This window comes from Pteropus vampyrus, unplaced genomic scaffold (genome assembly GCF_000151845.1).
Source record: "Pteropus vampyrus isolate Shadow unplaced genomic scaffold, Pvam_2.0 Scaffold286, whole genome shotgun sequence".
NCBI lineage: Eukaryota > Metazoa > Chordata > Mammalia > Chiroptera > Pteropodidae > Pteropus > Pteropus vampyrus.
The window spans coordinates 1730910-1747943 of record NW_011889067.1 but is presented as its reverse complement, the minus strand read 5'-3'; the positions used below and the strand labels follow the sequence as shown (position 1 = coordinate 1747943).

At 47.3% G+C, this 17034-nt stretch overlaps 1 protein-coding gene and 1 long non-coding RNA gene across 5 annotated transcripts in view; both read right to left on the bottom strand.

Moving 5' to 3' along the window:
* LOC111729863 overlaps positions 1-477 on the bottom strand; it is a 4576-nt gene extending 4099 nt beyond the window's left edge. The window contains exon 1 of the long non-coding RNA XR_002776427.1: positions 314-477. This is a non-coding gene — a long non-coding RNA (uncharacterized LOC111729863). The remainder of the gene's footprint in view (positions 1-313) is intronic.
* A 12632-nt stretch (positions 478-13109) lies between these two features.
* The window catches only part of CRTC3 (CREB regulated transcription coactivator 3), an 83800-nt gene continuing 79875 nt past the window's right edge, over positions 13110-17034 (bottom strand). For 2 of the 4 annotated variants that reach the window (XM_023521000.1, XM_023520998.1), the window contains exon 15: positions 13110-16644. In XM_023521000.1, coding sequence (XP_023376768.1) covers positions 16436-16644 — 209 coding nt within the window. In that variant the 3' untranslated portion in view covers positions 13110-16435. The remainder of the gene's footprint in view (positions 16645-17034) is intronic. The other 2 variants (XR_002776425.1, XM_023520999.1) reach the window with 2 other exon arrangements.

Genomic DNA, 17034 nt, shown 5'->3' with positions numbered 1-17034 from the left:
CCCTGCGTGAGTCAGTGACCAGACAGTGCTTGGCATTGAAGGGAACTAGGGCTGCTGCACTGTGTCTGTTCTGGTAATTTATTTTTATACTTTTTGGGGGACGGGGCATTCGGTGTGTTTTTTTCCCCAAAGGGATGGTTAGAATTAAGCATGTGACTCAGTATAATAAAACTTGCTAAGTATGTCTCTTTGTTCAGACAACGATATTTTTTTTTTTCCTAACTCCAGTCATCAAGTCACTGCTGCTGTAGGAGTGACACTTAAGTGACTGGGTTTTTATTTTTGTCCCCAAGGTACAAAAAGTACTGCTCACTTTCTTACTGTGCACAGGTTGGGCGCTGTGTCCAAGGCGATTATTCTGGAGCTTCAAGGAGCTGGGAACGAACGGTTGATCCATGGAGAGATATGCCTTGGTCATCTCTGCACAGTAAAAACCCCACAATGGCAAGTGTTGAGATTGTTCTGCTAACCAGCTTGTAGGACACAGTAGCTACTCAATAAACACGGCTGGAAGAATGAACAGGGGTCATACAAACAGGAGATCGTGGCTATAACCTGGCCCTAGTAGCAGGAGTAGGAGGAAGGAAAGCAGGGGGCCAAAGATCTGGGCTTCAGGGGTCTCCCCATTTCCAGGCCCCTGGGTGGCCCCTTTCCCGCCACGTGGCTGGCTGTTACGCCCACCTGCATAGGGCTGGAGTGTGTCTTCAGCTGTGCCTTCTCTGGGACTTTGAGGCTCAGGAGGAAGAGGAGAAAGCAGGCTCACTGCGGTTCTAGCTCTCATCAAAGGACACATGGTGGCTCCAGCTTCAGAGGGTCATGCTCACGAGAGTGGGAGCCATAGGGGCGTCTGAGAGAGGGATCTGGGCTGCCCTTTCTTGTCACAATGAACACGCTGGGCTCCAAAGATGTCATCGCTTTCAAGCCCCTTCAGTGCTTCCAGCGTCCCTGCCTCACTTCTTCAGGGTGGGGTGGGGTGGTAATGTGTGCCCAGCCTGAGCTCATTCCAGCTGCACAGTGCTCACGGAACTGGGAAGACTGTCCTGCAGGGCACCATCTAAGGGCCAAGAGGCCTGCCACGTCACAGAGCTGCAGCTGCCAGTGGCGAGCTGGCTGCAAACTCCCCAGCTGTCCTATGGGGAAAGTTGAGTTGGCCCGGCAAGCCCCACCTCGGTGGGAGTGACCAGAGCTCTTCCTTTTCAGGTGTCCTTTAGTCTTTGCCTTTCACCAAAGGCCCTTGAGGCTATTTTCCTGAGGTTCTGGTCCAGGATTTCCTTCAGCTGTCTCCTGGGCATCAGGAGTCCAGGGAGGCACTCTTTCCTTAAGGATTCTGTGGTTTACAGTCTACTGTCTCAGGCAGCAACTGTTGCCTGAGAAGTTCAAAGCTGTCTTGATGATCAAAAATTTTGAAAGTCATCTTTGTTTTTTTCTGCTTGAAATTTAAAAGAAGTATTTATTTTTCCATCACATTTAGGAATTTTACTAGGATCTATCGTAGGGTCAGGCTGGCTTCTCATTTTAATTGGTATAAGATGAGCCATTTGGTTCATTATAAAGTCATTCATTCTTTTATTTAGCAAATATTAAGAGCTTACTATGTGCTAGGCACTATTTTAAGTTCTGGGGAGACAGCAATTAAGAAAACAGACAAAACTCACTGCCCGTGTGTGTGTGTGTGTGTGTGTGTGTGCGCGTGTGTAAGAGAGAAAGAGAGAGAGAGAATAAGGAAGTTCTGATTATTGATTCTGTTCTACTTGATTCATTCAGAAACGTCAGGGATTTTCCCCCCACACTGTATCTTCCCACTTACTCCTAAAATCGGACATTTTCCCAGCTTTCCTTTCATTTTCCCATTAATTTCCCCCACTTGCCACCTAGGTTTCTCTTGTCTGTCTTCTGTTTAATAATTCAGTCTCCTGCAATCCTATTAATCACAGCTTCCAGTGATGAGCTAATGTGACAGGGCACCTGGTTCCCCTGCACCGTCCTTGTCTAATCGCCCTGAGAATATGTAAGAGCTATTTCCTAAAATCTTTCATTTCATGTGAGGCCTTTTCAGAGAATAGGATTATCAACACAATTTCACTGCTTTCTGCTTTTACTTCTGTGCTCAGGGCTTTCTTGCTGAGATCAGATTCATTTTCTTCCTCTTATATTTAGACTTCCTTGCAATTCATGTGTCGGTACAATAAGCACAAGTGGATTTGCTTTTAAATCTCTAAATCTTGTAGTATGTGTGTGTAGTATATATGTGTTCAAAATGAAGGAGAGGGAGGAAAACGGGAAGGAGAGGAGGGAACAATTTAAATAGTGCCGTACAGGCTGTCTCGCTTTCTACTCAGTGCATGCCCCATTGTGAGCACAGGTGGAACGTCCGCTGGGGACCTGTGGTTCTGTGTGGGTCTAGGGTCCCACGTGCCTTTTATACTGTGAGCATGTCATCACGAGGAGTGGGACTTTAATGTCGAAAGATGTGTGTTTTTCATACAAGACCCATAAGGCAAACCAACTACTTCATCTGGGTGCTCAAGCAAAAAAGAAACAGCCATCTGTTCCCACTTGGAAAGAAAAATAGGCTGAACTGGAATTTTGATAGGTGTTACTGTACAGTAGAGAAATTTATGGGTAATTTAAGGGTTTTCATAAGCTTTACATGGAGATTTTAGAATCCAGTCCTCAGGTAAGATGTGCCCTAGCCATGCCAACTGCACGTCTGAGGTGCCACAGTCCCGCTGTCTGACTAAAGCGGGCAGATGTCTCTTCCTAGAGCCTCCAATTTATAGGCCCCTTGACAACTTATGACAGGATGAGCCAATGAGATTCCTCCTCTCTGGCATCTGAAATTGGGAATAGCCAAAAAATGAGGCAGTTGCCAATGGGAGCTGAGGCTTCAAAATCACACTGTCATTTTTGCAGTGTCCTACTGGCTACACAGGTCAACCGTATTCGGTGTTAGAGGGCCTTCGCACACACAGTTCATTCGCTTAACATTTACAGGTACCGATGACGCGCCAGGCAATGTGTTCTAGGTACTGAAGCTATAGAGATGAACACGATTCCTGTCCTAGCACTTCCCCGGAGGGATGCTCGCGCAAGCAATGAATAAATACATGAGCAAGATGGTCAGAGAATGGCAGAAAGCCCTAGGTTTTGGAGTGAAGCCATAAACTCTTTTCACAAGTAACTATTTTCTCTTTGAGAAACAGCTCTTGGCTTGCTTTTGGGTTCCGTTGTTGTTTGTAAGTTAAAGTAGGGAGGAAGTGGGGTTGATGAGGTTTACGTAACTAAAGGAGTAGACTGTGGAGGATATATGTCACCAATTCAAACTTTGGCTTCCCCAAACCGTGGAACAGTTGCCCTATGTTCGGAGAATCCCCACCTGATGAACTTGCATTTCCCCGTGGTGGAAGCCAGATAGTTTCCCAGTCTTGCTTGTAGACTGAGCACAGCAAGTGACATAAGACACCACCAGTCAGATGCACACGTATGAGGCTAAGTGACACTGAGAAGCAAGTGCCAAGGAATCTTCACCGATAAAGATTAAAAGATGCTACAGCAGCAGCAGGCATCCCAATGGTGGTGTCCATCTTCATGTGACCGCTGGGGTGACAGCAATGTGTGTGCTGTAGGGCTCATATGAGGACTGATCAATGCAAATGGCCTCCAAGCCTGGTTCTCTGCTTTCCTGGAAATTTTGTGAGGCACCTAATATCCTTTGATCTATTCCTCTTCAGCCAGAGACAGGAGCCCTTATAAGCAAGGGCTCTTACTGGTACTTGAAGGGAGAAGGGCACTAATCCAATAAGCAAGCTAATTTCAGATAGAGGTCAGTGCTGGGAAGAAGCTAACACACGGTGATGTGAACAGCATCCCCGAGGGAAGTATGGCATGACATCGGTGCCGACAGCATGTGGCAAACCATAAAATGTAATTACGTATCATCATTCATGTGGCGTCTACACATTTGTAACAGTGGGAGAAAAACCTACCAGGTGATGTGAGAGTGACAGGAAGGGGTAGAGACTATTTTTTGATGAGGTGGTCAGGAAAGGCTGTCTGATGACATTTGAGCTGAGACCTGAAAGATAAGAAGGAACCAGCCACACAAAGATCTGAGTAAGGAGACTTCTACACAAAAGGAACAAAAAATATAAAGGATGAGCGTGGGATGTTGAGGGACAGGTGAAAAGTTGGTGTGTTTGGAGTTGAATGCACGTGAGAAAGAGGGACGTGATGAGAATGAAGAGTGGGTAGGGGCCGATTCACGCCAGGCCTGCAGGCCAAGGCCAGGCATTTATATTCCATTCTAAGGGCGGTGGGATGCCATTAGGGGGATGATATGGCACCTGTGGTAGCTGATGCCCCCGCTGGTATTTATATCCTTGTGTAGTCCTTCCCACACACAATGTGGCTGATCTGTGTAACCACTAGGATATTGCAGAAATGACAGTGTGTGACTGTCGAGGCTAGGTCATAAAAGATCCTACAGCAGCAGCAGGCATCCCAATGGTGGTGTCCATCTTCAAGAGACTCTGCTTTGCTCTCTTGGATTGCTCCCTCTGGGGAAGGCAGACGGCATGTCGTGAGGACACTCAAGCAGCCCTGTGGAAAGCTGCCTGCCGGGGAGGCATGGTGGCCTCCTGCCAATGGCCTCGGCCTCATGATGAGACATCTTGCAAGAAGATCTTCCAACCCCAGTCAAGCCTTCAAATGATCCAGAGTCTAACTGACATCTTGACTACAACTTCATGAGAGACCCTGAGCCAGAACCACACAGCTAAGCAGCTCTAGATTCCTGTCTCATAAGTGTGCGAGATAATGTTTGTTGTTATAGGCACTGAGTTTTGGGGTAATCTGCTACCTCTATCCATTGTTCACAGCCGGTGTCTGTTTTGCTTGGCGGGTGCCCATGCTTTAGTATTTTGACTGTCAGCAGGAGTAATGGCACAGAGTCATGAATGAGACCAAATGGTGGAGGCAGAGAGAGAAGCTGCACGCTGGGAGGGCTGAGTCACTCAAGCTGTTTGGAGGAGGACAGAGCATAGATCTGCAGCCCAACTTGACTATGGTCATGGCTCTTCCTGAATCCGGGCTGTACTCAGGTTTACGTGTTCTCACCGTAAACACCCACTTGGGGTGATATGGGTGAGTGGTCGACCTCATTCTGAACCTGATGTTGGAGGATTGGACTGTTGCCTGGTTCTCTCCTCTGGACTGTGCAGAGCGCTCAGCCTGTATATGGCACAGGGCACGGGCTGGCTGCGGGAGCTGCCTCCACGACACTCCTCCGTGTGGTTATGGCCAGATCCCCAACCCACATCGGCCTCTTCAGCCATGTGGGATGGGGCTGTGTTAAGGGAATCCACTTCTTCATCTCCTCCCAGCAGGAGGGGTTGGATCACATGGAGCCAAGCACCTCCGTGTTCCTTCTTGTTATGCCTGAGAATTCATCTGGGTCGATTTCAGGGACATTTTAATGGGATTTAGCGATAGGAGGTGCTGGACTTTCCGCTCACTCTACTAATTTCCTGAAATCAGACATGTAGCCTTTTCCCCTTTCTTGGCAATAGATTCAAAAATATTAAAAAGTTCCAACAATTCAAAAATATCAAAAGTGAACTCCCCTTTCTCTTCCAACTCTCTTATTATTTAGATTATCACCGGTGTTTCTCTGATACGAACAGTTCTGTGATGATCGTACTGGTTCACATACCCAAGTGCAGCTGAGCAGGTGCTCCCCAAGAACAGATTCCTAGAAGTTCATCTGCACATTTTCCACGTATGTGCTTCCAACGGCCTGTTAAGACTCTACCAGGGTCCAGGAGCGCTCCTTTCCTCTTGCCAATACTAGGTAGTATGGACTTTTAAATTTGCATTTCTCTGATCCCTAGTGAGCACAGGTGTCATTTCTCAACCAGGGGCCATTTGAATTTCTTCTCCTGTGAACTCTCTATTCTTATCCTTTGACTATTTATATATTGGTATACAAAGCTTAATCCTTTGAAAGGAAGGGGCTCTTCCTATTTTAGGGTTATATGCATGTTGCACCTATCGTCTGTCATTGGTCTTCTATCTTCGATATGGTCTCTAAACCTAAAGAAGTTTAAAATTTTCATGAGGTCAAATATGTAGTTTTTAGATTTATGGTTTCTAGATTTTGTGTTTTGCTTAGTTAGGTTTTCCCACTCCAAGAATATAAAAAATATTACGTTATATTTTCTTCCAGTATCTTAATAATTGTTTGATAGCAAATGTCAAATTGAAGGCCGTACAAACTTACATCCCATCCGCAGTGTACATGAGCCCTATTTCCCACGCATCCTCACGAGCCATGAGCATCGGCAGCCCTTCCAAATCTTTGCTTAAAGTGAACCATATATATCTCATTTTAATGAGCATTTCTTTAATTACGAGTGAGATCCAGAATCTTCATATGGGTATCAGTTTTTTGTATTTTTTCCCCTGTGAACTGTCTGATCGTATTTTGACCCCGGTTTTTCTGTTGGCTGTTGGTCTTTATCTTACTGATAAAAGGCTCATTGTTTATGAAGGAAATGAGCCCTGTGTCCTGCCCCTATGTGGTAAATGGGTCCTCCCAGTTTGTCCTTATCTCTCCGCTGTCTGCTAGTCCATCTGTTGCCTGCCGCTGAGTGCAGTGGGATGGAGGAGGAGCAAGCCCTTGCCACACCTCACTAGTGGCCTTGTCAGCTGTCCTGGCCTCTCCTGCCCCCCACATCTGCCTCCCCTGCACTGGCCATACCTCTAGGGCCAGCCCCTCCCTTTACAGGGGTCCTCTTCGAGCATTTATGTTAGATTTTTATCTTCATTTCAATCCCTTCTATTTACCTTTCACTTTCTTTTATTCCTCATAATTTCTGATAATGAAGCTATCCCTTTGTAGTTGCTAGCCCTATCATAGATTTTTTTAAACATATTTTTTTCAGCCATGTTTAGAGGGCTGGGTAGAACGGGTGGTTGGCGCAAGTGCTCAAGCTGCCGTCTTGACTGAACCTCTTCACCGTTAATTCTTACATAATCATATAACTGATTTCTCTTATTGTTTCTTGTGGTTTTAAATTTGATTTTCTCCAAGCTTTCAGGCCTAGAATTATGCCATCTGCAAATAATGATCATTTTGCCAAAGACATTTTAACAAGCTCACATTGGTGAGCCGCACTCTCTTTCACACAAACTAGATGACCAGGCAGACATTTTTGAAATGGAAAAAAAAAAATCAACTTCTAGACCAGAGGCTGCTGGTCAGCATGGTTTGGGCTGGGTGCCCATAATGGTTTCTAAAGGTGGTGGGAGACCACTAGGGGGCGCTCTTTACAAGCAACAGCCCCCTCTCCAGTTGGTATTAAAGTCTCAGATGGCTTCTTCCACAGCCACTTATTTATATTAATATTGGTACTCAACAGACGTCATAATAATATTCATGGCTCAGTCAGAGGCATCTCTCATTCTTCCCTGAGATTAGGCATACTGGGTCCTCCACGTTGGAAGTTCTGGGTGCCCTCTCATCCTTTGCTTGTGCTCTTTCTTAGTTTTTGCTTCGTCCTTTCCACTCTCCTTATCTGGGCCTTCCAAAGTTTCTAATCCTCTCCCACTTCTGGCCCTCATCCATCCCTACCTGTTTCCATGCCTTTCCCAGTGTGTTTCACAGAACATCGGCCTCACGAGATGGTCCCAACAAACAGAATTCAGGGTCAAACAAGCTTGAGAAATACTGGCCACCATGTCAACCTCTTGGAAGTGGGTTAGCAGTTTAAAACCTCTGGGAAGTCCTTTGGTGAAGACATCTCGTCACTGTGTTTAATCAGCCAGTACCCAGGCCTGCAGGAGCACTATCTGTGCATATCCCACATTAACATTCCACAGAGTTAGTATTTGCCGGGGCCCTGCCGTGGGGCGTGCTGACTTTCAGGATGGGTGGGAAGTGGTTAAAAAGCGCTGTTTACAGCAGCAAGAGGTATGTGATGGTGTAACACTGGAAGTTCCCCAGAGGTTGGCCAGGGAGATCTATCTTCAGAAAGAAATTAAAACAAGAAGTGACACGTTTCACCAGCTCCCACTGCCACCACCTGATCCGAAAGAGACAGAGAAGGCAGGTTGGAGTCCAGATGGCAGGCCAGCCCCCTAGAGCGGGTCAGAGACAGAGCTGCTGGAGTTGCCAGGCTGCTCCCTGGGAAGTTCAGACTTTGCAAGCTACTTCGGCAACTCCTGGATCCAGAAGACTTAAGAGGAAGTGAGTGGGCCACACTTGTACTTGGAATTGCTGCTGAGCAGCCAGGCTCCTGATGGCCGAAAAGTAGCCACTCAGGGGCCTTGGAGGGAGCCTTCTCTCCAGGGCACTGCCACCAATGTGGGTCAGTTTCAACGACCTCCAGACTCTGTGTCTCTCTCATTCGATCTTTTAATTTCTGGGAGAGAACATATGATTGGCTGAGTGGACTGAGCCAGCATCACATGGGATGGGGTCTGTGCCAGCCTGGCTTCCGGGAGGGGAGGGGCCAAGTAGCCTCCAGGTTGCATGGTTTTGCCTGTAACCAGTAAAACCAGCCCCTGGCAGTGCGCAGGCCTTGGTGGAGGAAAAGGAAGCCCCTGTAGAAACCAGTTAAGGAAGATTCAGTACTTACAAGGCCAGGCTTTGAGCAGGTGAAGAATAAGCATCATTTGAGGTTTGCCTGAGGCTCCTGAACCAAGAACCTGGTGCGTGGAGAAGACCCGAGAATGGCTGCTGGTGCCTGGCCAGACTGGTGGGCCACTCCAGCTCCTTAGAGAGGAGGGTGAGGGTCAGACTGGAGCCCTCTGTGTGTTGAGAAAACTATGTTCAGTGCTCTTTTCAGAGTATGGTCTTAGTCTTCACAACAAATCTTTTTGTTGTGTTTCCAAGGTCTAGCAATATTAAATATTCAGGCAATAAAGAGAGGAACAGTGAGAATGCTAGCAGGAAGTGCTTATTAGGGGCAGGTACAACCTAATGGGGTGGGTCTCATCACCCCACTTTATAGATAAAGAAACTGAGACATGAAGAGGCCATGGACTTGCCCCAGCTTCACAACCAAAAAGGGTGGAGGCCAGATTTGAACCTAGGTCTCTGTAACTCCACAACCCACGCACTTGGCAAGACTGCCTCTAGGCCTTGTTGCTATTCACAGGCTGACCATACATCCTTATTTATGCCTGTTGTCCTGGCACAATTATTAAAAGGGCCTCCTTTTACTCTAAAAAGTATCCTGGTTGGATGATAAATTTTAAAGAAACTAGACCAGGTGGAACCTAGATTATCACAGCAAGAGGCTGTGGGGCAGAGCTGGGAAAAACCCACTCTGCGGCTTCCCCTCACTGTCCCACAATTCTGGCTTCTGGTGCTCATTCTCCTAGGTGGGTCTCTGTTACGTGAGTGAGATGGCCCTCATCGTCCCTGGGCGTTTGGGCAGTTTGCAAGGGAGCCCTATGAGGTTTCCATACTCCAAGACTCTGTTTATATTTGGATCAAAAGCTCAGTTTTCTCCCTACTCCCACGCCCACGTACTTATCGGGGTCTTCTCCCTGTTTTCATATATTAGCTTGACTAGAAAAGCAGCCATTGGGGTCCGTGGTGCTCCCAGGTAAGGGTGTCCTGAGTGTTTTCCCTAGTGGTGGGGACTGAAGCTTAGGGCTTTTGAACCTTCTTGTCCAAACTTGCAGGTGAAGTTTGGAAGCAGAGGCCTTAGGCTCTCTACTCAGACGGGACTGTCCTGGAGAAGGGGCAGATGGAAAGGATGACATTGGGCACCGTTTAGCTGGGCACTGGGGAGTCAGCATTGAATCAGACATAGTCTTTGCCTCAAATTGCTCATAGGTCAGGGGAAAAGCAGACTCTTTACAATAAAATTAGGCCTACAGTTAATAAAGCTGTGGGAACAAAATGCAACTCAAACACACACACACAAAAATGAACAGAGAAAGTTATCGGTCAATTATTGCCACAACAATGCTGCATAACAAATGACCCCATAATTCATGGCTTACTGTTATAAGCATTTATTTCTGGTTCAGGTATCTGCAGACTGACTGGGTCAGCCTTGCCAATTGGGGCTTGGCCTGGCTAGACTGGCTCCTGGGCATGGGTTTGGTTGAAGTCTGCCCTGTCATTCCTTCTTCTAGAACCAGTGGGCTACACAGTGGGGAAGCTGTGCTTGCTGCGGCAGTGGCAGAAGCCCAAGATGGCGAGTTCTGTCATCAAGCCCATGCCAAGGCTAAACTCCAGGTCTCATCTCCAAACATCTCACTGGCCAACATAAGTCACAGAGCAGAGTCCAAGGGCAAAGGAGCCTAGAGGGATACTTATCCTTTGGCCAAACAATAAACCAAACCTCAAAGGCTTCATGAGGAGGTGTCACTGGACCTAGACCTTGGCTTTTTCCAAGTGAAGATGAGATAGGGAACCCCTGTCCAAGGGATAAAATGCGAGGTAGGGGTTTTTAGGGTAGCAGTGGGGGGACTGCTTATAGAGATCCCCTGAGCTAGATACCTGTATGTCCTTTCTTTGAATACAGCACTCTCTGGGCCCCTTACCCCATTCAGTTTCTTTATTTTCAAATTCTAAAACTTCAACTGTGTGTCACTACATACAAGTTCAAGACAGTTTTCAGCAAGGAGTCATACTGGAAAGTGTAGTGCTTGTCCCTGCACTGGGGATTTGCTCGTTTCACTGGGCATAAATCAGCCAGTTTCATAACCCATCCGCCTGCATTTCAGGCTTCTGGTCTCCAATCTTGCAGCCCAGCAGCCGCACTCCTGCAGCTGTGACCAACGCAGCCCTTCTTAAACAGACTCCTTGATGACAGAGTCAAGGCAGCCAAGAGGTGAGTCAAATAAAGAACTCAGGAATGGAAGACTGGGAAACGCATTCTAAAAGGACTGGCCGTGAGAAGGGGATCCACGCACACACAGAACTGGGGGCAAACAATGCTGGGAAGGATGGTTACAGGACAGGATGCAAACAGTACAAACCTTGACAATGTAAAAATAAGAACTCACAGCATTGGGAGTGGGGCTGGAGGTAGGAAGTGGGTGAGCTCATTTCCTCATCCTAAATCGCAGGCTGTCAAGAGATGCCATCTACAGTTGAAACAGGTTTAAAGAGTGAATCCAGTCTCTTGATATTTTTCTTTCCTTTTAGAAAATAATTAAGAAGCACAATTATTTGCAGTTCGGCAATTTCTTAGGTACATTTAAGCTTCTTTTTTTGTTCTGTTAAATTTAAATACTTTTTCCAAAAAGAGCATGTATTCATGAGTCCTTTCTTATAAGAATTTCCATCTACCTGTGCCCTTTTCTCTGAATCCATGCATAGAGGATGTCTCTACCGCTCTCTGGACCACTTGAACACTTTTTTTGTACTCTTCAGTGTTACAGTTTCTTATAATAAGCATATACTACTATTATAAAAGCAAAGCCTTTTCTTGAAAAAAAATTACAATACATTTCTGGGAAAGAAAAAAATCCTTGGCTCCTTGGCCCGGCCCTTTGCCTCGGGGAAGGGGACCCTGCATCCCATCGGTGGGCTTCCTGTGGGCGGAGATCCGGCAGGTGGGGAGGCACCGATCCTGGGAGTCGGGCCATGAGGGTGCCGAGCCTGTGTACCACGTTCGGCCTGGGGACTGAGCCTCTCTGGGCCTGCTTCCTCACATGTAAAACCCAAGAAGTCACCCTCACCCTGCCTCACTCTCCAGCTCCGGTGAGGGATATGTGATGTGCAGTGTCTGGTCATCCACAGTGGAGTGGTCACTGGAGAGACTTGTTTACATTCTGCCATCATACGATGCAAGCTACCAACACTGGTGCCAGCCCAGTCCAAAGGCGAAATGAAATGTGAGAGAGTGGGTGGATCTATCTGGAGTCCTAACAGCCACTCTTATGGTCTCAGCCCCATCTAGTGTCCACATCAAGACACAGTCACATACAACTGCCTTAATGCAAAGCCCTAATTTCCATTCTTGCAAATGGTACGGCATTCATTAGGCAAATTGGACGTAAATAAGATCAATTTTAAAGAAACACCCTCATCTAAGGTTTGGTATTTCAAAGCAAGCATTGTATAAATTTAGTAATTCTAAATATTTGTGCAAAAAAAATAAAGATTTGTGTATCCTGTCTTCAAAAAGACAGCATATTCACGCAACAGATGACACTTATAATAGTTGACATTGACTCCTCCCACCATGTCCTCGAATTTCTAGACATCAGGGAGAAATGAGGGCCCTGTGGTGAGGTCTGGCGTGCCCCTAGGAGGCAGGAGAAGACTGGGTTAGTGGACAGTGTGGGACGATGTCTTTTCCCAGCAGGGCTAATAGGGAGAGGCCGAGAGTCAGAGCAGGAGGGGGGCTGGTGAGGGTGTCATAGAGGCCACTGTCCCAATGGACTAGGCCTGGGAAGGAGGGAAGCCAGGAGAGGAAGGGCAGCCGAGAGAAGAGAGAAGAAAGGACAAGGGATAGAATTCTCCGTGCGGTCAAAGAGCGTGTGTGGACCAGGCAGGAAGTCAGGGTCAGGGTCAGAGATGGAATTTCTGAGTAAGATTTCAGATGAAGAGTCACATTTATGACAAGCCCTGGGTGTGGCCAAAGAGGTGGGTCTCTGAGAGAAGTGTGAGGCTGTTGGCTTGCAAACCCTGCTGGGACATGGGGCAATGGGGCAGGGCGGGGGCAGAAAACCGAGCCAAAGTCCTTGGCAAGCTGGGGGAGAGGGCTGAGGCCAGTACAAGACAGCAGAGCACTGTGGGGAGGAGCATCTGTGGCCTGAACCTCCGAGGAGGTTTCAGATGGCGGCGGGAGCAGGGGACTGGGAGGGGCGCTGCCGAGGGAGGCAGAACACTGAGGCACTGCCAGGATGCCCTCTGTCCTTGGTACTCACAGCTTCAAAGGAACCGCGTGCCCTACTTCTTTCTGAGCTTCTCTCGAATGGATGCAACAGCATGTGTAATAAAGACGCATGACAAGCAGGTCAGTACAGGACCCACCAAGCCAAGGACCAGAAATTCCTAACTGCAGGCTGAGCTGCACAGGAGGTGGCGAGAAAGGCTTTCCCCCAATTCATTTCATCCGAGGCTGAAGAAAAACACCAAATGCAGATACAACCTTATTGTGCTTTTAATTACGAAAGATGTAAAATGATGCATTATAAAACTTGGAAGCTACTTTATACAAATTCCAATCTTTAAATATTGTTGAACAGGGGACCTGGGAGTTAGGACACTGGCGGGAAGTCTGATGAGTTGCTGTAATGGTTCCATCACGAAGCAATGGAAACACCCTCAGAACCATCTGTGCATAAATCAGAAGAGCCAACGAGAATCAGAATTGGAAATGTCTTCAAATATGCAAATAGTCTGGAGTACACAACAGTTCAGCTCAGGTAATATACAGCAGACATAAGAGAAATGAAACAGGACAAAGGAGAGTTATGTTCATCTTGATATGATCAAGAAAATTTTCTCCTAACACCTTCTATCTTAAAAACCACAACCGTACAGAAAGAAAAAATGGAAACACAGATAGGTTTTTAATTCTATGCTGTTTAACTGCTAGTAAATGAGAGTTGTACAGCCATCGATTCCTTGTAACAAAACTAAATATTGAAAATAGTTTATTCTAAAGTATGCAGCCACTTCAGAGGCCAAGGACCATGCCTGGTTTGTTGCAAAGGCAGCAGTGAGTGCAGACTTACCCGCCAAAGGTCAGAGCGACACCTGTCCGTGGTTGTCCTTGATACCATCTAAGCAAAGCAGGTTGTATAATGCCCCAAACCTTTTCACAGGAAAAGATCGGACTGATGGACCTAAGGACAAATTTAATTCAGTGCTAAACCTTACTGTCATCATTATATTCCCCCAAACAAGTCACTTTTCCTGGAAGCCTCCATGTCCATGAATCACATGGAGAAAGCCCTCCAAGCAGTGTATATCATCATGTGGTCTCGGGGGCTCCAGTTGTAAGGCGAGGCTGCCTTGCAGAAAAAGAGCTGGGACCCCAACACTGATGATCCCCATGGGTAAGGCACTAGGCAAAGAATGCATTATGCTGGGACCTCCACTTCTAATAAAAATCTCTTACAACACCAGCACCACTCCTAGACCAAATGTCAGGGGCCTTGGACATAGGAAAGGCAGCAAGGAGCTGGCACACTGGGGTGCTGTGAACCATTACGAGGAAAGGCCCTTTACTTTAACAAAGTCACCCCAGCCCCCCCACCACCGAGATCTCAAGTATAAAGGGACCTGAACGTTCAACTGGGAATAAAGCTGAGAAGGGGAGGCCGACTGCCCCTTCCTGAGCCAATGCTCAGCAAGGACTCTGGTTTGATTTCCTAATTCAACAGTGGGGATTGGGAGCTGATCGGAAGTGGGAAGACCTGGGTTCCACAGAAGAAGATGGAGTGGTATACCATCAAGGCTGCTGAAAGGTCAAAGGGCAGGCAATCCTTCTGAAGACAGAAGCAGAATGGGACAAGGTCTGGAGAGGTTAACAGCGCAGGATCCTGTGACAGATTCCTCTTGCCAGAAGGCACAGATGTGTCACATTCAGACCCGCATAGTATGGCCATGCTTCTTTAGGCTGGGAATAGCCTAGTGACCTTCAAGGACACTCCTGGTCTCTCCTGGAAGAGCAATGGCTGTCCAAGCAAAGGTTCTAGCATCTTTCACCTCTCCTCACTGTTCCTGTCCTCCCCACCTCATCTCCCATGCCCGCATTTTGCCCGGACCCCTCCCAAGAGGTACCTGGCAGGCCTTGTCTCCTCCGCCCCCTTCAAACCCACCTGTCAAGTTTCTGATCAGGGGCTAGCCGAGCCTAAGTTAGAGGGGGCAGGCAGTGGTGGAAATCTGGTAATATTATTTTATGTTAAGGTATTAATGACTAATGATGGCTTCACGAATTAGATGGTCATTTTACTACAGAATTTCTTCCACCTCAAAGAATGAATCTCTATTTTAAAGCAATTTAGATCTGAGAGGAAAGATCTTTCTAACTGGGGCCTGCCAGGACCTCTGAGGACCTAGCACTGGGGAGGCCTCAGCTTGCTCAGCCATTCTGTACGCACCAGAAGACGGTCTGCACCTACCTGTGCTGGACCATAATCTCGAGGAAAGGTACCTGGTCTAACGGTGGATTTGGTCACCTAGTGTTAAAAGCATATTAAAGTGCATGCTCAACCACAGGCACAAGTGTTAGAAAAGCTAATGTTCTGAAAATATTTGGCAAGGAATGTAGATAGCTAAATATTAGACTGCCTTACAGCAGGCAGATTCATTCATTCATCCATCCATCCATGCATTCATTCATGCATTCGACATGCAGTTACACAGCACCTGCTCAGTGCTAGGCACCTGTTGGTACTAGGGGTTCAATGATGAATAAGGCACAGTCCCTGCCCTCAAGGAGCTCATGGTCCAGTGGAGTTATATTATCACTCCCGTTCCACAGAGAAAGAGCTTGGCTCTGCTGCTGCTCAGCTGCTGGCTGAGTCTGATTCAAGCCTCTGGCCATTCCTTCCAGCTGATGTGCAGACAGGGGGGCCTGTACATGTCTGGAGTTTGTCCAGAGCTTATCCAAAGGATGCCATGTGTCTGAGAGAGACCTACAGGCCCCCTTCTTGCTTCCCCGGCCACCAAGAAGCACTGTTCTTTCCTTTCAGGCTCGTCCATTACCAGGGAACTTTTTTTAAGTAACTGAATAAAATAATCTTTTTCCTTCTGTCCATAGGAAAAGTTGAACTGAAGCAGCAGAAGAGAGATTATAAATGGAAAAGAAAACAAATTAGCATTTAGCTTGCTGAACTTAAGTCTGTTCTTAGACTCGTGGTGACAATTCTTCATGTTAGAATGAAGCCATCTGGGAGAGCTGTGGCTCTCCACTTTGCCCCGAACATCCCTGCCACCAGCCGGCAGGTGCCCAGCTCTAACAGCTGGATCAGAGAAGGCAGCTGGTGCTGTGGTACCGTTGTTCAATGCTAAGCCAACTTCCGAAGACCTAACTGCCACCCACTGTGGCCAAGTCCTCTCTTCAGTGTTGACTGAGATCAGTGGTTTTGAGCACTGCACAGTGCTCCTGGGGCCTCCATTCCATGATGGTTTCTACTTTAACACACTGACCAATTCGATGGCCAAGAAAAAGATGTGACGGTCACGGTGATGACCTGCTCACTGGAAGCTCTGAAGCAGCCTGCCCGCAGCAACGTAACCTGCACCACAGGCCTGAGAGGCAGCGCACAGCTCTGTGGTGAGCATAAGCCACAGTGTATGGGACAGGACCTCGTCTGGAAGCCAGGAGCCGAGGAATTGGTTCCTTCTGCGTCCAAATCCCGAGATAACTAAAGCCCAGGGGTGCAGCTCCATTATATTCCATTCTATTTTAGCTGTTTCAGATTCAAAGGCTCCTGTTCCACTCCATTCTGTTCACAGTCGGTCGGCTCGAAACGTCTCTTCAACAGAGGGGTCAAGCAGGCCCATGCTGGAGTCACTTAACATGTTGAGTCCGTCCAAGCTAAGGGGTTCGATTTGGAGCTCTTCTTCCAATGGAAACGGAGTGTCCATGTTCAGGCTGACCTCGGGCATGCCTGCCAGCGCGCTGCTGAGGTCTTTAAACAGGCTGGAACTCGAGTCTTCTGGAAGCAGCAGCGAGAGGGAACAACAAGAGCAGATTAGGAGGCGTAAGGGCCTCAGGCTACAAAGAGGGCACAACTGATGACATCCCGCAAATGCTGTCCCTGTCATCTTCCCAACCAGGACAGTGATCACTACGTCCCAACTACTCCCAGCCCTCCAGTTTTGCTGTGGAATCTCCGTTCTTTCCAGTCAGTTCCACAAATCTCAATTATTTGCAGGCTTTCTCCGTTTGAAAAGTTGCTGATCACTTAAAACTAACTATTTCAAAAAAGACTCACTGCTTCATGGTCTCTAGAGCTGGACACCTACAACTCAAAAAGGTAAAGCTGAGCTGGGGGACTTTCGTTTTTTCCCTTTATCTAATGTTGTTGTTTAAAATATCTTACAAT